Consider the following 24,601-nt stretch of genomic DNA (forward strand, 5'->3'; position numbering starts at 1 on the left):
CTTCCCAGTTAGTGTTTTGCTAAGTAGCAAATATGAGAGTGACAGACTAAAGCTACAGCATCTGTTAAAAGTTAGTAAGTGGATGCTACCATTCCCAGCAAACTGAGTTAAAGTTTACAAGCATGAATGTGTCATACAAAACCTAAAGCAGAAGCAGTTCAGCCCTCAGATTTCCGTACATTGGCTTTAACAACAAGGACAGACAGGGGAGGAAGTCATAGAGCACAGGGGCTTGTGAGGTGGCAAAGCAGCATAGCAGGAAAAGTTAGCGAGTGGAAGAACACATGGAAGCCCCGGGGCCCTGAGGGTTGGTTTAATGATATGGTGCATTTATTTGGGGGGGGGAAAGAAAAAATAAAAATAAAATATCAGTGCAATAAATCAAGAAAATATACAACACAATGAATAAAAATCAATTGGCACAAAAACATAAAAAATTCATTCCTTGGCCTCCCGTTATCAATGAGTACCTGAGCCCTAAAGAGCCAAATAGCAGCCATTTTGTAACCAAGACTGATGTCAAACAAAAGCGGCCAATTAAGTCACTAGAATTCGGTGACATCCGCAAAGCAGGAGATAGGGTGGCTCTGTGTTTCATGCCACAATATTAGAGCTACGTAAATAGGTTTGGCCGAATGTTGGGTCAACATACAAAATGGCTACCTTCTTATGAGCGACAAGTACACGGAACTTCATGATAAAGGGATTCCTTTAAATTCCAGTTATCTCCAAGCTAGACTCTTTTCTCTGTATATATTACCATAAATCATAATTTGTTTTTTTTCTGCGCAAATTAAACATTCATATAGTGCAGGTAGCAATGACAGCGTCCCTGACGTAGCGTCTTAAAACCTGTGGGACAAACCAATTTTATTCAATACGTCTCCATGTAATTGTAGCAAGGCTTGATAAAATTTTAAAAAACTACAATCAGTTTTAAGGAAACATTTGGTAGATACATTGGATTATTTAAACAGATCTCAGGCAAATATTAGGTGCAGTTCTTAAATATAAACAGTTGAACCCTCAAAAGTAAAAAGTCCCAGGAAAGCCGTGGTGCACCTACCAGCTGGGAAAGCTGCTGTGCACCTGCCAGCCAGGAAAGCCGTGGTGCACCCACCAGCTGGGAAAGCTGTTGTGCACCCGTCTGATAAGGGTTTAACTGGTAAAGGCTTGACCATTTTTTTTTTCCTTTTTGACTCTGGGACTAAGCCCCACCTACCATCTCTACACCCAATGACAATGTCTCAATGGCCAGTAAGGGCCAACACACTGGGCCAGGGAGAATGGTGACCAGGTGAAGCCCAACTCCAAAATGGCAAATAAAGGCAATGAAACTAGTGTCAGATAGGTGCACAAAGTACAAATATACACTTTGGGAGTACCTGCTCTTGGACAGGACTTTTAAAATGGCTGATTGATTCGGATTAAAGAATTTTCTTCCCAGAATTTTTCAAAGCGTCTACTTTACAAGTGAATAGCCTACTTCCATTATTCCTTAAATAACTCAAAACACAAAGCAAGACATCAGGCAATCAATGTAGCCGGCCACATATGAAGGAGCTGGCTGTCCTAAAAACTGTCCCTCCATGGACACGGTCATCCCACGTATTTTATTTTGCATGTATAGTTAAATAAACTGCATTTTCAAGTCCTGAGACAGATCTGAATTAGGGAACAGATTTGCGTGGGGACCACTGAATATTTCCATCCAGCTGATCCCAATTTTTTTTTTTCACCGGTTGTAATTATTTGTGCCATATAACTACTGTACTGAACCCAACATAGTTTGCAGCGGACAACAAGCGCTCTCCATATATGGCCAGCTCTTTGCATACAAAATATTAGAATTACATCAGAACACCCCAAGATGTTTTGGTTACAAAGGCCTGAAAAAAAAGCATAAAAATGTACAAAGAGGAAACAAAATGTAAAATATTTGGAACACTGACAGGGCTTTCAGTCTATTTCCATTTGCAATTATTTCTTTTCTAAAGGGCAACTCCTCCCCTTTTCGACAGGTTTGATCTCCAAATACAAGGCAGTGATATCAGCTTTAAAAACAGTATTTCAGTCTTTTGAAGCTTTACAGATTTTAAATATTCCTTGTAGCCATGTTTGTATACAGCCATACTGTTGGATATGGCCCCCTTTAAGAAGCAGTACTCCCTAAATTTCACAGATGTCCCATCTGTGACATTTAAGGAGTACTGCTCCTTAAAGTGGATCTTCACCCTCTTAATGAAGTTCCCTCCACTACACCCCTCCTCCTGTTCTGTACATTTTATTTAAAAAAAGTGTCTGACCAACCCCCCCCCCCCCCCCCACCCATGCATGCCACTTGCCTAGTGCCCGCTGTCTCCCCTGGGATATGCATGTCACATATCCCAGGAGGCATAATGTTTAATTGACAAAGTTGGGGGGGCACCTCGTGGTGCATCATCGAGAGGCCCACCCACTGAACACAGAAAGAGCTGGCGGGCCTCTCAATGACATCACAAACATGGCGGTGCAGAATCGAGAGTTGGCAGAGGATCTCAGTGGGACAACGCTAGATCCACTGGGTGGGGGAATATCTAAAATGTTCAGAACCCATCTCCTGGTAAGCTAGCCTAATGGCGTGTCATCGAGAGGCCCACCCACGCACAAAAGAGCCGGCAGGCCTCTCGATGTCACAAACATGGCGATGCAAAACCGAGCGATGGTAGGAGGGACAACGCTGGGGGGGTTGGGATAGGTTGGGTGAAGATCTGCTTTAAACTCTGGACAAAAGAATCAACTTATTCAAAATATATTACTGTGGATTTACATTAAAGTTCAGTTCACATGGGTGTACTACAGTGTACACCCATGTGTGTGCGTTTACCCCCCACAGGGATGCACAGATGTTCCATGCCTCCCCATGCAGGTAGACTCATTTATGTTAATTGGGATGCAGCAGCTGCATGGGGCACAGCCGCTGCTCCAAATTTGACATCCGCGTGGGTGCACTGTCCTGAATGCGAACTGTCTGCGTTCAGGGCTGAGCACCCGCACAGGCACGGATGTCAGATTGGGAGCAGCAGCTGTGTCCCAATTAACATGAATGAGACTGCCGGCGTGGGGATGCATGGAACACCTGTGCATCCCCGTGGGGGGGAGGGTAAATGCAGTACTCGCACGGGTGTACGCTAAGTACATCTGTGTGAACAAGGCCATCATTTCCATCTTTATGTTCTCTCTCTGATATATGTGCTATGCATTAATAACTGTAGTATATTCAATTGTACTTGTTTTGTAAGATGTAACATAAAAGGTGTGGCTCCTCTATACTTGTGAAACGCGTCGATCCGAAAAGCCACACAAGAAAGCATTGCATATGGTCAAGCTTTGTACATAAGCCATCTATTCAAATTGAATAGATGGCTTATGTACAAAGCTTGACCATATGCAATATGCTCTTTTTTTTAAATCGAAAATATTTTGAATGTTTTAACTATATGTATGGGTATTACACATCTGTGTTTATTAAAAAGCCCCACGTTTTTTTCATCCCAACGCCCTTCTATGGACAGGAGAAAATATATTGTTATTGAGGCCTTAAAAGGATAAGTCCAGCCTGAGCTCATTCGGCTGGGCTTATCCTTTGCACTCCTGTGACCCGTTTTCAGAGAGCGGTCTGAAGTTCGCTCACTGCTGACGTCACCAAGATCAGTCCGGGCACCACGTCACCCCGACTTCGGAAGTTAGGATCCGCCAGGTGCCTGGACTGGTGGCAGTCTCAGCCAGCCGTTGAGACGGCCGCTCCCCGCTCCTCCACAGCTCAGCGTTCCAATGAGCATGGAAGAGCAGAGCTGCTGACTGACAGGCAGCAGCTCTCCGCTCGGGGAGGTGAGAGAACAGTTATCGGCGGTATTCGGTGGCTCGATTCTCAGTAAAGAGGCGGCAGGGGACAGATGCTGCATCCACCTGGGTAAGTATGAATACGGGATAAAAAAAAAAAAATTCAATACTTCTCTTTTAAAGAGGAAGTAAACCCTGATGGGTTTACTTCCTCTTTGATTCCCTGCAAAGGTAAAGCATAATGGACTACTGTGCATCGCATAGGAGTCCATTATGTGTCACTTACCTGACACAGGAGCCAGCGAAGTCACCGCTGTCCCCTGTAGTCCGGAGCCTCCTTCCTCTTGGTGGGTCTCGCTGCTCCGCCGCTGTCATTCGTCGGAGCCGCGATAACATTACTCCTGCTCATGAGCACGGGAGCCGCCACTCACGCCATATCGCCGCTAACTGCGGCGCGATTAGTGCGCCTGCGCACCGCTGTCTACGGCGCATGCGCCGTAGACAGCGGTGCCTGTCTTTCGGTAAATATCTCCTAAACAGTGTAGGTTTAGGAAATATTTCTTGGACCTACAGGTAAGCCTTAATCTAGGCTTACCTGTAGGTCAAAGTGGTTTGTAAGGGTTTACAACCACTTTAAGATTGTTGATCCTACCAATGGGCTAAACCAGACTCTATCCTTAGTCTTTACTGTATTTACTTGGATAGAATTCAAACAACAGGGAACAACACTGTTAATAAAGACCGTTAAGCTGATTTTCTGGCTGCCATCATTTGCAACATCAAACACGCCAAAAGGATGGAGCTACACTTAAACCTGTACCCATATTTTACCATAGTTACCATATTAAGCCCGTCAATTGCCCACTAACCAGTGAATTCTATAGAACTTTGTGCCTTGGTGAAACCATTCCTGCTTGGTGAATTGATGGGCTCAACCTGGTACGTAGCTGCCACCTGAGCGTATGCAGGACATATCGGCAAAAAAATTATAAAAACGATGTACGAAAACAGCGGCTTGTTTAATTTTTCGTCATGATCCAATGGCACAAACATAGCAAATGACTATACAAACGGTTGGGAGACAAATTAAATACAAAGTGTCTTCGATTTCGTTTTCTTTTTTTTTTTTTTTCTCTTCTTTAAAAGTTCAATTTCCAAACTAAATTTGTACAAGATTAAGTTTTACATGATCATTTTTCTTTACATCATTTTAAGATTCCTAGGTAATATCGTAAGTTTAAAAAGTTGCCGTGTGCACCTAAACGCAGTCAAGAATTATGTTTTTTTTCTTCTTCTCCAGAGTTCTTATAAAACCAAATTAAATCTCTGCAGCAATGCAGAAAAAGCCACAATTGTACATTCACTCCTTGATTTCTGACAAATTAAAAAAAAAAAAAAGAAGAAAAATTCAACCACTTGTTGGGTTTCTTGTTTTGCAATAAAATTGACAAAAATATTCTTTTTCTTTTCTTGCAGCAGTAAGGTTGACCTCCGCCTCGGTGCGACAGTTTTTTCAGAAAACGAGCCTTGGCTGCAGCGTTTGGATTAGCTCTGCGAGTTTCCCGCGAGGTTGGCCTTCGGGTAGCCCGAACGAGACAGCGAGACTCCGTTGTGGTTCTCGAAGGGCATTTCACAGCGCGACAAAGACTCTCTCGTCTTTTGTACCTGGGAAATGTGGTCAAGGATCGACATCGTCAAGGTCACTTTTTGGGTCTCCAATTATCATTGGAGAGTCGGGACCCTGAAAGAGATAAAAAAAAAAATTATAACGGGGAATTCTGGCTTAAACCACATTTTCAAACTGAATGAAAAGTCACAATGTGAAGAACACGTCAGAACCGATTTATTAGGGTTCTCCGCAGTCTTGGTACAATGTCTGGCCATAAGCCTTATGTATATTAAAGCAGTAGTAAACCGCAGCAAAAAATATAAATAAAAATGAGCACTGGGCAGCTTAAGTCATAATGTGCTAGTACATCCACCTCTTTGCCAATGAAACAGCTGTCCCCATTGGAATATTTCCCCTGCTCCTGTTACAGTGACAATAACAATTTGCATTTCTCCTCACTTTCTGTCTTGGTGACCGGACAAACAGGGAAGGCGCATCTCCCAAACAGAAATAAAAAGCTGAGAGGGACTCTACCCTTCAACATGTTCTGCTTTAATTACTTTTTTTTTTCCTGGTGACAAATATTCATTAAAACACGAACTACCGACTTATCTGAGAACATTTTTGCACTCACAGTAACATCCATTTCTTGGAGTGTATTGAACACAGAAGTCTTTAACCTTCAGGATGGTCAAAAGCAGTCCAACTGAGGAATGGGAAACACAACATTCACTAACAGGTTTAAGAAAGAGAAACTAGGGACTACCTGCAGCAAAATGAGCTACCTGAAGGATCCTACGCCCAAAGTTGGCTTTAGATGAGGCCAGGACATCCACCTGGCAGAGCTTGGAGAAGGTGAGGCCAGGACATCCACCTGGCAGAGCTTGGAGAAGGTGAGGCCAGGCTGTCTACCCGGTATAATGTGGAGAATGTGAGGTTAGGGCGTCCACCTGGCAGAGCTTGGAGAACGTGAGGCCAGGACATCCACCTGGCAGAGCTTGGAGAACGTGAGGCCAGGACATCCACCTGGCAGAGCTTGGAGAAGGTGAGGCCAGGACATCCACCTGGCAGAGCTGGGAGAAGGTGAGGCCAGGACATCCACCTGGCAGAGCTTGGAGAAGGTGAGGCCAGGACATCCACCTGGCAGAGCTTGGAGAAAGTGAGGCCAGGACGTCTACCCGGTATAATGTGGAGAATGTGAGGTTAGGGCGTCCACCTGGCAGAGCTTGGAGAACGTGAGGCCAGGACATCCACCTGGCAGAGCTTGGAGAACGTGAGGCCAGGACATCCACCTGGCAGAGCTTGGAGAACTTGAGGCCAGAACATCCACCTGGCAGAGCTTGGAGAACGTGAGGCCAGGACATCCACCTGGCAGAGCTTGTAGAACGTGAGGCCAGGACATCCACCTGGCAGAGCTTGGAGAAAGTGAGGCCAGGACGTCTACCCGGTATAATGTGGAGAATGTGAGGTTAGGGCGTCCACCTGGCAGAGCTTGGAGAACGTGAGGCCAGGACATCCACCTGGCAGAGCTTTGAGAACGTGAGGCCAGGACATCCACCTGGCAGAGCTTGGAGAACTTGAGGCCAGAACATCCACCTGGCAGAGCTTGGAGAACGTGAGGCCAGGACATCCACCTGGCAGAGCTTGTAGAACGTGAGGCCAGGACGTTCACCTGGTATAATGTGGAGAATGTGAGGTTAGGGCGTCCACCTGGTAGAACGTGTAGAATGTGTAATTAGAAGAAAAGGCGTTAACCTTGCAAATCTGGGCAACAGCTGCTTGATGCCAAAAGGCCTAGGAATCACTTGGATCTAGCAGAGTATGCCATGACAGGAATAGGAGGAATCCGATCCTCGAGTCCATAACCTTGGATGATGGTCAGCCTGAGCCACATAGTGATGTAACGAGAGACTAGTAAAACCTTACTAGTAAACAAAAAAGGCAGTCTTCCTGAAAAATCGACTCTCAGAGCTTTAGCAACATCCAATGTTGTGAAATTTTCTTCTGGTGAACTGGAGCTGGACAGATGGACAGCAGAATAATATGGTTGTTGAGGTAAAAGGCATAAACTACTTTAGGAAAACCAGAAAAGGTTCCATGCAGACACTTGCCTCTCAGAGGTGATAATTACAAGAAAAACTATCTTGTGGGTGAGTGTAGCAAGAGAAATTTCTCTAGAGGGTTCAAACGGCGGTTTCTGAAGTGCAAAGAGAACCAGATTCAGATCCAATTGAGTCACAGGAGAATAGTAAGGGGGCTCATGGCAGAACCCAAGTACAGGAGTCTTAAAGAAAGCCAACAGCCTCTGAAACAGAGCAGGAAGGACAGAAACCAGACCCTTGATAGCGCTGAGAGCCAGGTGCTGGCCCAGACCCAGCTGCAGGAAGCAGAGAATTTGTCCAATTCTTGGGGTGGTAGTTGTGAGAATCACACCAGTGCAAGCATTCATGTCCAATGATAAAACCCTGCGAGAAGTAGATGTTCTAACTTTTAGCATTGTAGGAATCCGATTTAGACATGTCTCCCAGAACCTGGGCATCAACAAAAGCGGCCCTTGAGACAGAAGATGCTGACAGAGCTCATGAAGCCCTCTGGCAAGAGGTGAGGGTCTGATGGCAGGGGGGTGGCCAAAATCACTCTAGGTGGGCAGCAGTAATGGATCAAGCTTCCATGTGGCTCTTTGCAGGCTCAAGAAAGATTAGAGAGATGCTTCTTCAGCACCATATGGCAAAAAAGAATGCAGAGCACGTGCTACATTACACCCAGTGGATGACATCAGTGCTTAGTTCCAAAGAGGTAACCCATCCCATGAGTAAACCAGTAGATGAAAATTAATGAGATATCTCCTGTTGCTTGTCCCAACTGACCCACCGCTTATCAAGTGAGCCTTTAGAGACAGGGCAAGTGTGCTGAGGCAATGCCAGTGGCTCTGGACCTGGAAGGAAATCTGCAACTAACTTTTACCAGAACAGTCTGCAAAGCACCCCATGTGAAATTCAGTGCCCGAGGATCACTTCCAGGCTACCCCCCAAAAGCTAGGCTAGGGACAACCACACCAGATAGTAGCTACAATCCAAGAGTCAACACTTCAGCAGCAACGTAGAGGAAAAAACAAAAAAATCTAAAAGTGTTAGCAGAAATCAGATTAGTCTTTTAAACAGCAGAACTGAAGAGAAGTCGTCCATCTTCCCAGGACACTAGTGAAAAACTGAGGGGTGCTGGTACTATCCTGGGCTGCCCAACACTTAGTTTGGCAGTGTCCAGTTTTCCAGTAGCTGCCGATGTAACCCAAAAGTTAAAGACTTTCTGTGTTCCCCCTCAATGGGTTTGAAAGAAATATGTATTACAGCTCCCCCAGCACCATTTAAAGTAATGAAGGAGCCAAAGCTTCTTTTACCCACAATACTCCTTACCTGTTGCATACTTCTGTCTCCGTTCTCATTGGCTGGGCTGCTTTCAGATCCGTTGCTGCTTCCAGATTGGTCCTTCTCATTAAGCAACGCGGTGGCATAGGCCAAAGTGTCCTGGAGCAAAATCGTTGTTATTATTTACCCACAGGATAGATCAATCAAACCTCAGATACACAAAGTGTGAGGGCTCAGCCATGCCCTTTACTCTACCTGGGCAGAGATGGTCCTCTGGAAGGTCTTGGCTGTGGACGTTTCATTGGACACATTACTCTGTGGAGCCCAGCAATGCTCAGACATCTGTCAGGGAAATAAAAATTATAAACCACACTTCATAACATTAAGAGCAGGCATATTTTCATTCTCCAAAAAATTTGAGACGGCCAATACTGTACAATTGTGATTTTTTTTTCCACTAGAAACACAGATTTCTGTTACCACATATAGTCCAGAAATACGAGTGCCGTACCTTCTTCTGCAGCCATTGCACAGCCCAGCTCCAGTGGTGAGAATTCTCTTTGAAATACTCCTTCGCAGCAGCACACCTGTGGTCAAAAAGAAGCATTGTGAACACTTTCCAGCCACTGTTAAACGGGCATTCCGGCAGTTCATTTCTGACCCATGATTACCTGGATCTAAAACGTACCGCAATGTATCCCAATGGGCCGCTGGATGTAACCAGACATACGTATGCCTATATCTGCCCCATACAGGTCTGTTCAGGTTCATCGGATCAAAGAGAAAAAGTTTCCATCCTGGTCCTCTTTTACTGAACTAACCGAATATAGGCGGATATAAGCAGACACATATCTGCTTACATCCGGGCACCAATAGGGATTATATGGGTCCACTTTTATCTGGGCACCAATAGGGATTATATGGGTTCCCTTTTATCTGGGCACCAATAGGGATTATATGGGTCCCCTTTTATCTGGGCACCAATAGGGATTATATGGGTCCCCTTTTATCTGGGCACCAATAGGGATTATATGGGTTCCCTTTTATCTGGGGCACCAATAGGGATTATATGGGTCCCCTTTTATCTGGGCACCAATAGGGATTATATGGGTCCCCTTTTATCTGGGTACCAATAGGGATTATATGGGTCCCCTTTTATCTGGGCACCAATAGGGATTATATGGGTCCCCTTTTATCTGGGCACCAATAGGGATTATATGGGTCCCCTTTTATCTGGGCACCAATAGGGATTATATGGGTCCCCTTTTATCTGGGGCACCAATAGGGATTATATGGGACCACTTTTATCTGGGGCACCAATAGGGATTATATGGGTCCCCTTTTATCTGGGCACCAATAGGGATTATATGGGTCCCCTTTTATCTGGGCACCAATAGGGATTATATGGGTCCCCTTTTATCTGGGCACCAATAGGGATTATATGGGTCCCCTTTTATCTGGGGCACCAATAGGGATATGGGTCCCCTTTTATCTGGGCACCAATAGGGATTATATGGGTCCCCTTTTATCTGGGCACCAATAGGGATTATATGGGTCCCCTTTTAACTGGGGCACCAATAGGGATTATATGGGACCACTTTTATCTGGGCACAAATAGGGATTATATGGGTCCCCTTTTATCTGGGCACCAATAGGGATTATATGGGTCCCCTTTTATCTGGGCACCAATAGGGATTATATGGGTCCCCTTTTATCTGGGGCACCAATAGGGATTATATGGGTTCCCTTTTATCTGGGCACCAATAGGGATTATATGGGTCCCCTTTTATCTGGGCACCAATAGGGATTATATGGGTCCCCTTTTATCTGGGCACCAATAGGGATTATATGGGTTCCCTTTTATCTGGGGCACCAATAGGGATTATATGGGTCCCCTTTTATCTGGGCACCAATAGGGATTATATGGGTCCCCTTTTATCTGGGGCACCAATAGGGATTATATGGGTCCCCTTTTATCTGGGGCACCAATAGGGATTATATGGGACCACTTTTAAGCCCATCACAGAAAAAATTGGACATGTGACATCCATTTCTGATCTGATTCGGCGTGGGATCAGTCTAGGATCCCCTGCATAGACAGAACAAAGGACGTACATGTGAAGGAGGACTAACGCCACAGACATGAGGCAGACCCCACCATCTGACAAAAAAGCAGACCCCTGACCTATGGATCTTCCAATTTATAGATCGCTGATACTTACTTCTGAGCCAAGGTGACCAGGAACTTCACACACTGGTAGCAGCGGCTGCTGTCTACGTGATTGCTGTGGTGCATCAAAGCTAAAGAAATAATAAAAAAGGAATAATTTTTCTTCTGGAGATATGGTAAACTTTAACATACTTGAAAAAAACTGTTACGCTGTATTTTTCCTTATTAAGCAATTGTTGGATGTCAGGGACCGGTATCATGCAGCCAATTTTTCCAGGGGCCTTGGGGGGGGGGGGGGGGGGTGATCAGTATTTACAGATCATTAGCAGAAAGGTTGGACTGCACAGAGACTCCTATGGAAATGCCATCAGTGGATCAGTGAACACAGCTCACCGACAACCTCCGATCACCGGGCTCCTGCGTCCATTCATCTCTCCTCACCTTGCACCTGGGAGAAGGTGGGTTTTTTCCAAGTCCTGTATGTGTTTGTTGTGCCCCGGAGCGTCCGATGGAGAGCAACCGCCACTTATTCACAGTGGGCGGAGCTTTTACTAACTCGCCCGCCGCTCACCCCCTGCTGTGAGGCTGCAATGCAAGGCTATTATTTTCAATTGCCGCACAGCAGGGGGGGGGGGGGGGGGGTATATAAAACTGCTGTTAGGAGGTGAGATTTAACAGAAGTATCAATTGAGAGGGCATTCTGGAAGATTTAATATCAGAGCAAAGAAGGGGAGAGGTACAGGAGGCCCTGAAGACCCCAGTAAATAGCAGAGGGTGCGGATACTGCGGTAGGTGAGGTTGGGTACACCGGTCACATTTTGAAGCCAACTGAAAGACACATCAGTTACTATAGACAAGGTGACAATGCGTTCACCCCTAGACTTTCAACCAAATCTTCTTTTGCTCAAGAGACCACAACTTTATTTTTTAACTTCGGCTTTAATTTTCCCTAAGTTTACCTAAAAGCCCGTCTGACTCGAAGGCAAACTTCAGCCTCTGCATCTGGATGGGGTCTTCAATCATCTGCAGAAGAAAACAAATAATTTACTTCTCAGTACAGTATATAAGATAAAACACTTGGCACCCAGCAGAATTTTAACCACTTAACCTCTGGAAGATTTACCCCCCTTCATGATCAGGCCATTTTTTTGCGCTACAGCACTGCATTACTTTAACTGACAAATGCGCGGTCGTGCAACGCTGTACCCAAATAAAATGTATGTCCTTTTTCCCCCCCCGACAAATAGAGCTTTCTTTTGGTGGTATTTGATCACCTCTGGAGCTGCTGTGCTCGTCCCCACCTCTGAAACAATTGGGTTCAGGTAAGAAAGAGGAAGGTCTGAAGGGGGGGGGGGAGGGGCGGGTGCTGCAGCACAAAGTTTTTCACCTTAATGCACAGAATGCATTAGAGTGAAAAACTGTGAGGGCTTACAACCCCTTTAATGCTCAGAAGAGGAGAGAGCGGTGCAACACCCATGAATCGTGGACCATCAATTGAAGACTGTAATATGGTCCAATGAATCGAGCTTCACTCAGTTCCCAACCACCGGACGTGAGGCGAACACTGTCCCAAGCAGGACCGTCTTGTGCCAATGGTAAAGCATGGCGGAGGCACAAACATGGCATGGTCAAGCCATATCCTGGTATTCTGCATCACCTTGAAAGGTAGAGTCACTGCCAAATGTACAAATTTTGGCTGACTTCGTGCAACCCATGGGGCAGACTAGGGATCAACAGATATAGTTTTCCGGTGCCGATACGATACCGATATTACGCCCACCTCTCAGGCCAAACGCTGATATTCTATACATTTCACATTTCTATTTTTACACTGTCCTTTTACATTTTTTTTTTGTAATCACTGTTCAATGTTAACATCCCTTGCGACAGTAATAGGCAGTGACATGTACTCCTTATCTCCTTATGGGGGGATCGGGGGGTCTATGAGACCCCAAACCTCTCTTTCTGCACTTGAAAGTATTCAAAACGTCAAGATCTGTGTTTTTGACTACTTTCTATTTTTTTTTTTTTAAACTGGCGCCTTTAACCAGTTCCCAACCAGCGCGCGCCGATGTACGTCGGCAGAATGGCACGGGCAGGCATATTGGCATACAGGTACGTCCAATCTTTAATGCCCCCCTGCCATCGCGAGTGCTCCGCCGGCGGCGCGCTCGCGTGCTGGTCGAGACCCCCGTGAGTCCGGTCGCGGGTCCCTCGGACTTGATCGCCGTGGGCATACCCACGATCATCTCACGGGGCGGCTGAACGGAGAGATGCTGTTGTAAACAGCATCTCCCCATTCTGCCTAGCAACTAGTGATGCTAATCTCTGCTCCATGTGATTGGAGCAGAGATCAGTGTTCACTAAATGAAAGCCTAACCCCCAACAGTTAGTAACACACCACTAGGAACACTTAACCCCTACACTGCCACCCACTGGTTAAACCCTTCACTGCCAGTGTCATTTACACAGGAATCAGTACAGCAATCAGTATATAGCACTGATTGCTGTATAAATGACAATGGTCCCAAAAATGTCCGATGTGTCCGCCATAATGTCGCAGTCACAATAAAAATCACTGATCGCCGCCATTACTAGTAAAAAAAAAAAAAATGCCATAAAATTATCCCCTATTTTGTAAACGCTATAACCTTCGCGCAAACCAATCAATAATCGCTTACTGCGATTTTTTTTTACCAAAAATATGTAGAAGAATACGTATCGGCCTAAACTGAGGGGAAAAAATAAATTTTTTACATATTTTTGGGAGATATTTAATTATAACAAAAAGTAAAAAATAATGCGTTTTTTTTTCCAAGTCGCTCTATTTTTGTTTATAGCGCAAAAAATAAAAACCGCAGTGGTGATCAAATACCACCAAAAGAAAGCTCTATTTGTGGGGAAAAAAAAGACGTCAATTTTGTTTGGGAGCCACGTCGCACGACCGCGCAATTGTCAGTTAAAGCGACGCAGTGCCGAATCGCAAAAAGTGGTCTGGTCTTTGGCCAGCAAAATGGTCCGGGGCTGAAGTGGTTAAGATTCTGGAAGTGACGTCATGACATCGCTTCTGGGTTACCAGATCCGAGACCCAAATGAAGCATCGGCTTTGTTTGGGTCTTTGGCCAGCCAGCAGACGCGCCGCCTGGTTGCTCAGGCCTCCCGGTGGGATGGGAGAAGCCGGGCAGCGGGAGGGGGATGTCGCCTCCCGCTGCTTGTAATAACAGCCGAAGAGCATGCAGACGAAGTCTCACACCTTCCCGGGGTGCCGCAGTCGCCAGACCTCGATATGAGCCACTATGGTCAATATTGGCGCACAAGGTTCTGGCTCGTTTTCCGCCTCTGCGAGAACTGGAGCGGTTATCCACCATCCAAGACTTATTTGTCAATTTCCAGGAGAATTTAGGCCGTCCTGGATGCCAAAGGCAGTCCAACACCATATTAGGTAACAATTTCATTCTTTTACTTGGCGTTTCCATTATACTGTTCCACCCCTGTATATACCATGGACTATCACAAATAATCAACCGATATGAAATTATAGGCAAGATGCATTATTCAACATAATTTTTTGCTGGGGGACCGACCCACATCTCAGAACATTTCCCAGAACTGAATTCCACTTCTTCAGAAGACAGGTTGAGGAATAATTTTTTCTAAAACAGGGGTACCCAAACTTTTTGAGCAAACGCCCAGTTTACTGTCCTTCAGGCTTTGGTGGGGGGCCAGACTGTGGGCGGTGGGAGCAGAAAATGTCTTGGCATTGGTGAAAGAAAACCATGCCCCATCATTGGTGTTAGTTGGAGGAGTAGCGCCCCCAAGGACCGTATAAAGGCAGGTTAAGGACCGCATCTGGCCCCAGGGCTACAGTTTGGAGACAACTGGTCTAAAAGTTTTCAATACAGTAACGGTTACAGCTATACCGATATACGTCGGCACAATGCCAGCACCTGTACGTCATTATTAATTGGTGGGGCTAGTGGGTGCACCGCCCACCGCCGGCGCATACAGGGGTGACAGTGCCCGCGGCCTTGATGTCCGCCGGTCTCCCGACGATCGTGTCCCAAAGCTGCAGAACGGGGAGATGCCTATGTAAAAAAAGGCATTTCCCCGTTCTGTCTAGGGACATGACAGATCACTGCTCCCTGTCATCGGGAACAGTGATCGCCGTCAAGTGAGTGGTAGCCTACCCCCCCCCCCCCCACAGTCGGAATCACTCCCTAGGACACACTTAACCCCTTTATCGACCCCTAGTGTTTAACCCCTTCCCTGCCAGTGTCATTTACACAGTAATTAGTGCATTTTTATAGCACTGATTGCTGTATAAATGACAATGGTCCCAAAATAGTGTCAGCCATAATATCGCGGTCACGATAAAAAAAAAAAAAAAAAGTCACAGATCACCATTACTACAAAAAAAAATGAATAAAAATGCTATAAATCTATCCCCTATTTTGTAGACGCTATAACTTATGCGCAAATCAATCAATATACACTTATTGCGATTTTTTTTTACCAAAAATATGTAGAAGAATATATATCATCCTAAACTGAAAAAAAAAATGTTTTTTTATATTTTTGGGGGATATTATAGCAAAAAGTAAAAAATATTGCTCTTTTTTGTTTATAGCGTATAAAATAAAAAAAACGCAGAGGTGATCAAATACCACCAAAAGAAAGCTCTATTTGTGGGAAAAAGAAGTCAATTTTGTTTGGGAGCCACGTCGCACGACCGCGCAATTGTCAGGTAAAGCGAAGCAGTGCCGAATAGCAAAAAGTGCTGTGGTCAGGAAGGGGGTAAAGTGGTTAAAGAGTCCGTAATGTTAGAGCAGTGAACCTTTTAAATGAATATAAAAAAGCATTATTGGTTACATTAAATATGTAGTGCGGACATACTGTGAAGCACATTAGACAGTGCATGGAGACGATCACCTACTTGGACATGACCGGTGACCAGGAAGTGTCAACTCTAAACAGGAACACCCCATAGTGTCACCATCACATGTATGGCCCGGTATGAGGATTGGAATGCAGGGAAGATGAAAATTCCGGTGCAGATAAGCGATTCATTCAGCATACGTACCAGAATATCAAGCAGGAGGGTGAACATGTTCTTCAGTTCATGAGGTGGAGCCGACTCCAGCTGGTTCTGTGGGGTAAATAAAATAAAAAAACACACACATAAGAGTTACAGTCAGTTACACCCTCCCAGCACAGCTCATTAACGGGTTTTCAGCTTTCACTGGAGAAGTGAGGAACTCGATTTTTGATGACAACAATCGTCAGAAATGCACAGATTAAGAAGTATAAAGTATTATCTAGGCTAATCATTCTCAGCCTAGGATTCCATCAATGCTGCTAGAGGGTTCCTGGAGCTGTGGCTGATATACGTCCCATTTGATGGTGCCTGTATAGTTTTAGGGCCATTGCCACTTGGCAGATTAAGTGGCATGACATCAGTGATCTTTTAGCTGTAAGGGACATTCTTCTCACTGATCACCAATGTAAGGAACATTCTTCCCACTGATCACCAATGTAAGGAACATTCTTCCCACTGATCACCAATGTAAGGAACATTCTTCTCACTGATCACCAATGTAAGGAACATTCTTCTCACTGATCACCAATGTAAGGAACATTCTTCCCACTGATCACCAATGTAAGGGACATTCTTCCCACTGATCACCAATGTAAGGGACATTCTTCCCACTGATCACCAATGTAAGGAACATTCTTCTCACTGATCACCAATGTAAGGAACATTCTTCTCACTGATCACCAATGTAAGGAACATTCTTCTCACTGATCACCAATGTAAGGAACATTCTTCTCACTGATCACCAATGTAAGGAACATTCTTCCCACTGATCACCAATGTAAGGAACATTCTTCCCACTGATCACCAATGTAAGGAACATTCTTCTCACTGATCACCAATGTAAGGAACATTCTTCTCACTGATCACCAATGTAAGGAACATTCTTCCCACTGATCACCAATGTAAGGGACATTCTTCCCACTGATCACCAATGTAAGGGACATTCTTCCCACTGATCACCAATGTAAGGAACATTCTTCCCACTGATCACCAATGTAAGGAACATTCTTCTCACTGATCACCAATGTAAGGAACATTCTTCCCACTGATCACCAATGTAAGGGACATTCTTCCCACTGATCACCAATGTAAGGGACATTCTTCCCACTGATCACCAATGTAAGGGACATTCTTCCCACTGATCACCAATGTAAGGAACATTCTTCCCACTGATCACCAATGTAAGGAACATTCTTCTCACTGATCACCAATGTAAGGAACATTCTTCTCACTGATCACCAATGTAAGGAACATTCTTCCCACTGATCACCAATGTAAGGAACATTCTTCTCACTGATCACCAATGTAAGGAACATTCTTCCCACTGATCACCAATGTAAGGGACATTCTTCCCACTGATCACCAATGTAAGGAACATTCTTCTCACTGATCACCAATGTAAGGAACATTCTTCCCACTGATCACCAATGTAAGGGACATTCTTCCCACTGATCACCAATGTAAGGAACATTCTTCTCACTGATCACCAATGTAAGGAACATTCTTCTCACTGATCACCAATGTAAGGAACATTCTTCCCACTGATCACCAATGTAAGGAACATTCTTCCCACTGATCACCAATGTAAGGAACATTCTTCCCACTGATCACCAATGTAAGGAACATTCTTCCCACTGATCACCAATGTAAGGAACATTCTTCTCACTGATCACCAATGTAAGGAACATTCTTCCCACTGATCACCAATGTAAGGAACATTCTTCTCACTGATCACCAATGTAAGGAACATTCTTCCCACTGATCACCAATGTAAGGAACATTCTTCCCACTGATCACCAATGTAAGGAACATTCTTCCCACTGATCACCAATGTAAGGAACATTCTTCCCACTGATCACCAATGTAAGGGACATTCTTCCCACTGATCACCAATGTAAGGGACATTCTTCCCACTGATCACCAATGTAAGGAACATTCTTCCCACTGATCACCAATGTAAGGAACATTCTTCTCACTGATCACCAATGTAAGGAACATTCTTCCCACTGATCACCAATGTAAGGGACATTCTTCCCACTGATCACCAATGTAAGGGACATTCTTCCCACTGATCACCAATGTAAGGGACATTCTTCCCACTGATCACCAATGTAAGGAACATTCTTCCCACTGATCACCAATGTAAGGAACATTCTTCTCACTGATCACCAATGTAAGGAACATTCTTCTCACTGATCACCAATGTAAGGAACATTCTTCCCACTGATCACCAATGTAAGGAACATTCTTCTCACTGATCACCAATGTAAGGAACATTCTTCCCACTGATCACCAATGTAAGGGACATTCTTCCCACTGATCACCAATGTAAGGAACATTCTTCTCACTGATCACCAATGTAAGGAACATTCTTCCCACTGATCACCAATGTAAGGGACATTCTTCCCACTGATCACCAATGTAAGGAACATTCTTCTCACTGATCACCAATGTAAGGAACATTCTTCTCACTGATCACCAATGTAAGGAACATTCTTCCCACTGATCACCAATGTAAGGAACATTCTTCCCACTGATCACCAATGTAAGGAACATTCTTCCCACTGATCACCAATGTAAGGAACATTCTTCCCACTGATCACCAATGTAAGGAACATTCTTCTCACTGATCACCAATGTAAGGAACATTCTTCCCACTGATCACCAATGTAAGGAACATTCTTCTCACTGATCACCAATGTAAGGAACATTCTTCCCACTGATCACCAATGTAAGGAACATTCTTCCCACTGATCACCAATGTAAGGAACATTCTTCCCACTGATCACCAATGTAAGGAACATTCTTCCCACTGATCACCAATGTAAGGAACATTCTTCTCACTGACCACCAATGTAAGGAACATTCTTCCCACTGATCACCAATGTAAGGAACATTCTTCTCACTGATCACCAATGTAAGGAACATTCTTCCCACTGATCACCAATGTAAGGAACATTCTTCTCACTGATCACCAATGTAAGGAACATTCACCAATGTAAGAGGCAGGTGCTCTTTAAATCGGTAGTGAACCGTCGGAGCTGTGCAGGTTTAGGAGATATTAATTTCACCTACAGGTAAGCGTTATTATAGACTTGCCTATAGATAAAAAGGACCAAGCGGGCAAAACAACCGCTATATCTGTGTGCCTCGGGACTAAAAAGAAGACTGATCTTGAATGAGATCGAGACATGTCAATTCAGAAACGAGGGATTTAAACCAACAGAAGCAGAAACTGATCAACTTTGTACCTTAATGAAGTGCAGTGCGGTGATCGAGAAACGCTCGTTACATAAACAGCAATAAACCAGCATCTCGATGAGGATAGAGAGGGGCCCCGGGAGCTCCCGCATGGCAAACATCACCTGAGAAACAGAGAGGGAAGGAAATTTATTAATGGATATAAAACATTCATATTAGAACCGTCAATAAAAGGAATTTTAGGACACCATAAAGACAAGACGGCCATTCAAGGAATATTCACATGCCTATGCACAACGGTTATGTCTCCCTAATTCGATTCTGTTTCTAGAATAAACACGTGACATAGAATACATCCTGCAAAAAACAATGGTTAACCACTTAAGGGCCGCCTCACGCCGATATACGTCGGCAGAACGGCACGGCTGGGTGCAAGCACGTACAGGTACCTTGCCCTTTAAGAGCCCAGCTGTGGGTCGCGCGCGAACCACCGGCGGCACTCTCGAGACCCGGTCCTGAGCTCCGTGACTGTAGCACCTGATCGCAGCCGGTGGCCACAGAGCTGAAGAACGGGGAGAGGTAAGTGTAAGCAAACCTCTCCTTGTGCTTCCTAGTGAGCCTGTCACTGATCGTCTGTTCCCTGTCATAGGGAAAGACGATGAGTGATGTCACACACCAAGCCACACCCCCCACAGTAAAAAAAAAAAATAAAAAAAAAATTAGGTCACACTTAACCCCTTCACTGCCAGTGACATTTTTACAGTAATCAATGCATTTTTAATCGCACTGATCACTGTATTAATGCCAACGGTCCCAAAAATTTGTCAAAATTGTCCAATGTGTCCGCCATAATGTCGCAGTTACAAAAATTGCTGATCGCCGCCATTACTAGTAAAAAAAAAAGAAAAATTATTATTAATAAAAATGCCATAAGACTATCCCCTATTTTGTAGACACTATAACTTTTGCACAAACCAATCAATAAATGCTTATTGCGATTTTTTTCTAAACTGAGGGAAAAAATTTTTTTTTTATATATTGTTTGGGGATATTATAGCAAAAAGTAAAAAATATTGAATTTTTTTCAAAATTGTTGCTCTATTTTGACCATTTGACGCTCTCCGGCGCACCCCCCCCACCCCTGGCCACATGCGGTATTGCATGTAATAGAAGTCAATGCGGAACAAATTATCTTTGTTTCGATGGACTTTTATGGGGAAACTCGGTTTGACATGCGAGTGCTTTGGATTACACGCATTCTCCTGGAACAGATTATGCTCGTAATCCAAGGTTCCCCTGTATGTATGTATGTATATATATAAAAAAAACACACACGGACACATGGAGCAACCCACCTCCAGCAAATAAGGCTTTCCTTCCGGCATAAACATCAAAGCTTCAACTTCTGGATGGAGGGCCAGCGGGGGACTCTGTGCGTTCGGAGGGTGAGGTATGAACAGACCAGGAGCTGCAAAAAAATAAAAAAAATAAAAGATCACAAGGATGTCAGAATTCTACATGAGTGTTTTTTTTTTGTTACATGTGATACTGAACTTTATTTAGTTTTATAATTGAATTTCACTGTCCTGACTCTCCATCTCGTCCAACCCAAGCAAAGCACTCTCTGAATAGCGCTCATGCCGAGCGAAAGGTGGGCGATCATTGAAGCAGCGGCCTTTACTCCAGCAATTTTCAGCTTCCAGGGGCGTCAACCAGGTATGGCATTATACAGAGTCACAATGGACCAAGCTGGAACAATGTAACAATGAAGAAATACACGATGCCTGGAATTCATCTTTAACCACTTCAATACCGGGCACTTTCACCCTTTACTTGCCCAGGCCAAATTTTCAGCTTTTGGCGCTGTCGCACTTTGAATGGCAATTGCGCGGTTATGCTGTACCCATATGAAGTTTTTAGCATTTTTTTTTTTAAAGATAATGCTTGACGTAAGCGCAATCTAATTAATAAACCATGCCGTTTTTGTGGTGTTACACTGTGTGCAGCAATTTATATATTTCCGATTTGCACATATGTGTGTGTGTTTGTTTTGCATATATTCACAGAAGATATAGTTATATTTAGAATGATTATAGTTAAATAGTGTATGACACCATGAATTCCTGCGCTAAACAAGTGATTAAAAAAAAAAAAAAAAAAAAAAGAGAATAATTGGTGATACTAATATCTTAAGAATAAATAATTTTATTCCTAACATTCAAGGTTGCTGCTCTTCAAAGTGCATGTGCCTTTAAAAATGTTAACAGAATAAGAGCGCTACCATATACTATACTAATACGTCACTAAATAAATCATAAAAAACTCAAACATAAAATAACAATATATAAAGGCCATAAGTTCCAGTGAACAAAAATAAAATAAAAAAAAATATTTATATTTATATATATATATATATTATATATATATATATATATATATATATATATATATATATATATATATATATATATATATATAAAATAAAATCCTAAACATAATTCTAAATATGTGAACAGAATAGGTGAATGAACCTCCAGGGATGGGTACAAATGGCAAAAGAAGCTATATAGTGTAATTCTGTATATTTATTGTATAAAATCCAAAATTCCAGGTAATCCACTCATATTAAAACATTAAAAACAAAATCTAAAACCGGAAGTAGCCGGGCAGAAATGATGTCACCGCCTATGGTCAACGTAAGCCGCAGTGATACAGCCAGTGGGACTACTAAGCCCAGCCACCCTCTCAAAGCGCATCTGACTTCTGTTATGGGAGTCTAGCATCTCTGGTGAGTGAGCGGGCACAGAGGGGGGCACGGATTTTGCACTGTTTGTCTTGGCACTTTATAATGCACATCTGATTAAGTTGAACTGAAAAAACCTCTCTGGATTCACATGAACTTTATATATTTATTTGTTCACTTGAACTTATAGACTTTATATATTATTTTATATTCAATATGAGTTTTTTTATGATTTATTTGGTGATGTATTAGTATAGTGTATGTTAGCGCTCTTATTCTGTTCACATATTTAGAATTATATTTAGGATTACATTTTATGCTGCGCTGATCTTGCCTTTTAATTTACTACTACTGACTCACGTCAAATATTGAGAAAGCTGCGATCCATTCCGATTAATTATATACATCTGTGCTGCTGGTAAAACATTTTTGCATACATTTATGAAGAAAGTTTATTTGCTAATTGCTATAACAGAAACCCAAAAAATGTTTTATTTTTTTATTTTCGGTCTTTTTTCATTTATTTAGCACAAAAAAAAAAAAAACTGTGATTAAATACAACCAAAATAAAGCTATTTGTGTGAAATGGGTACAGGGGTACAGTGTTTCATGGCCATGCAATTGTCATTCAAAAAGTGACAGTGCTATATGCTGAAACCTGGCCTGGGCAGGAAGGGGGTAAAAGTGCCCGGTATTGAAGTGGTTGAAAACCCTAGGAAAAATATATAAAAAAAAACCTGCAAGACAAAGGCATAATGAGCTAGTATGCATAGCATGAGAGCATGAGATCGAAGCCCCTGCCACGGTGCCGTACACAGCACCGGCCGGCGACATTTCTCCCCAGAGATACTTCTGGGTATTGCGGCTCCGTCACTGCGATTGGCCAGAGCAGCGATGACGTCACTCCTGCGCACATGCCGCAGGTAACGGCACAGCCTTAGACCCCTTTCACACCAGGGCATTTTGCAGGCACTATAGAGTTAGAAATAGCGCCTGCAATTCGCCCTAAAGAAGCTGCACCATTGTCTGTAGTGTGAAAGCCCCGAGGGCTTTCACACTACAGCGGTGCGCTGGCAGGACGTCAGGGAAAAGTCCTGCCAGCAGCTTCTTTGGAGCGGTGTGTTTACCGCTCCTCCACCGCTGCTCCCCATTGAAATCAATAGGGCAGCGCTGTAATACTGCCGGCAAAACGCCGCCATTGTGGCGTATTGCTGGCGGTTTTAACCCTTTCTCTGCCGCTAAACCCATTCCGGCCGCTAGCGGGGGTAAAAGAGCCCCGCTAGCAGCCAAAATGCGCCACAAATCCGGCGGTAAAACTTTGCTAAAAATTGCGGCGTTTTACCGCCGACGCTATGGGTGGTGTGGTGTGAAAGGGGTCTAACTGAACACGTATGTGCCGTTGCTTCAGTGCCAATGACGTCGGCACAGGCAAATACAGGGGACATCTCCTAAGCCGATATCCAGTGTAGCTACAGGTAAACCTTATTATAGGCTTACCTGTAGCAAAAAGTGGTTGTATAGGGTTTACAACCACTTTAAATGCAAGAATGTCACTGTACATGCTGCTTCAAAGCACTGACTGACAGGTTGCCTTTAATAAGTATATGCAAGTTCTACTCTTATGCACCCCAATGAGGTTAGAAGAAATACATCTCAGAATGAGCCATTTCTTACCGACCGTCCTGTGGGAGGAGATATCAGAATTAAGGACCAGCAATGCGATCGTATTGTGCAGATAACTGAACTCCCGAGCTTGTGCTGAACTCCACCGCCGATTCTAAGAAAGAGGAAACCAAACAATCACACAGAGAAGAAAACACAACTAAACACATAAAATATGAAGCTATTGGGAGTAAAACAAACCCTGTTGGCTTGGTGTCTGCATTCAGTTTAATAACATAGTACAACATCCTTCAGGAAGGCTAAAGTCCCCACATGTGTGGCTCCAATAAGGTGGTTTCCAGCAAAAAGGATTTGCTGGGGAGTAGAAACCTACCTTAGCCATCTATGGGAAGCTAAAAGTCATAACACATGCTCTGTGTATTTGGGGGGGGGGGGGGGGGGGACAAGGATATCAGCAACTCCATCAACAGGTATGATGAGGTGGCCAAGTGGTTAAGGAGATGGACTGCTAATCCATTGTGCTCTGCATGCGTGGGTTCAAATCCCATCCTCATTAAAGTATGCTGCTCAGAGGGTTGCTTTTCATACCTGCTAGGTGGAGGCCATCATATCCAAGACTGAACAGTCTATGAAACGTGCCAGCATAGGTGTGCACAGCCTATCGCATTAGGGTGTGCACCCCAAAGCTCAAACACACACACACACATATATATCTAAGAGCTACAACTGTATTAACTTAATAAATAAATCTGTGTGTGTAAATTCACACACTATGTGGGGTTCAAACAAGCCACATACATGGCTTTTACAGTGTGAGTCAACGTTTTTTTTTTTCACATTCAATTCCTATGCTGCCTGGGACCCCTGGATCCAATGGGACACGGGGTGATTAGGGTGTGCCTAGGCACATCCGGCAAACACTGTGCCCGCACATCTATGAGTGCGAGGGAACCAAAACATCAAACAAGCAACT

General features: G+C 44.0%; 1 protein-coding gene and 1 non-coding gene across 2 annotated transcripts in view; one reads left to right on the forward strand and one right to left on the reverse strand.

Moving 5' to 3' along the window:
* Positions 1–308: 308 nt before the first annotated feature.
* The window catches only part of USP24 (ubiquitin specific peptidase 24), a gene marked incomplete in the record, with an annotated part of 216,339 nt that continues 192,046 nt past the window's right edge, over positions 309–24,601 (reverse strand). The window contains 10 exon segments of the mRNA XM_077450643.1: positions 309–5,563; positions 8,845–8,955; positions 9,052–9,138; positions 9,308–9,383; positions 11,019–11,097; positions 11,926–11,989; positions 16,047–16,112; positions 19,313–19,426; positions 20,618–20,730; positions 23,680–23,782. Coding sequence (XP_077306769.1) covers positions 5,501–5,563; positions 8,845–8,955; positions 9,052–9,138; positions 9,308–9,383; positions 11,019–11,097; positions 11,926–11,989; positions 16,047–16,112; positions 19,313–19,426; positions 20,618–20,730; positions 23,680–23,782 — 876 coding nt within the window.
* TRNAS-GCU (transfer RNA serine (anticodon GCU)) lies at positions 24,103–24,184 on the forward strand. The gene has a single exon. It is a non-coding gene; the product is annotated as a tRNA-Ser (tRNA).

This window comes from Lithobates pipiens, unplaced genomic scaffold, assembly GCF_037356315.1.
Source record: "Lithobates pipiens isolate NorthernLeopardFrog02 unplaced genomic scaffold, aLitPip1_a1.2 Scaffold_23, whole genome shotgun sequence".
Taxonomy (NCBI): Eukaryota; Metazoa; Chordata; class Amphibia; order Anura; family Ranidae; genus Lithobates; species Lithobates pipiens.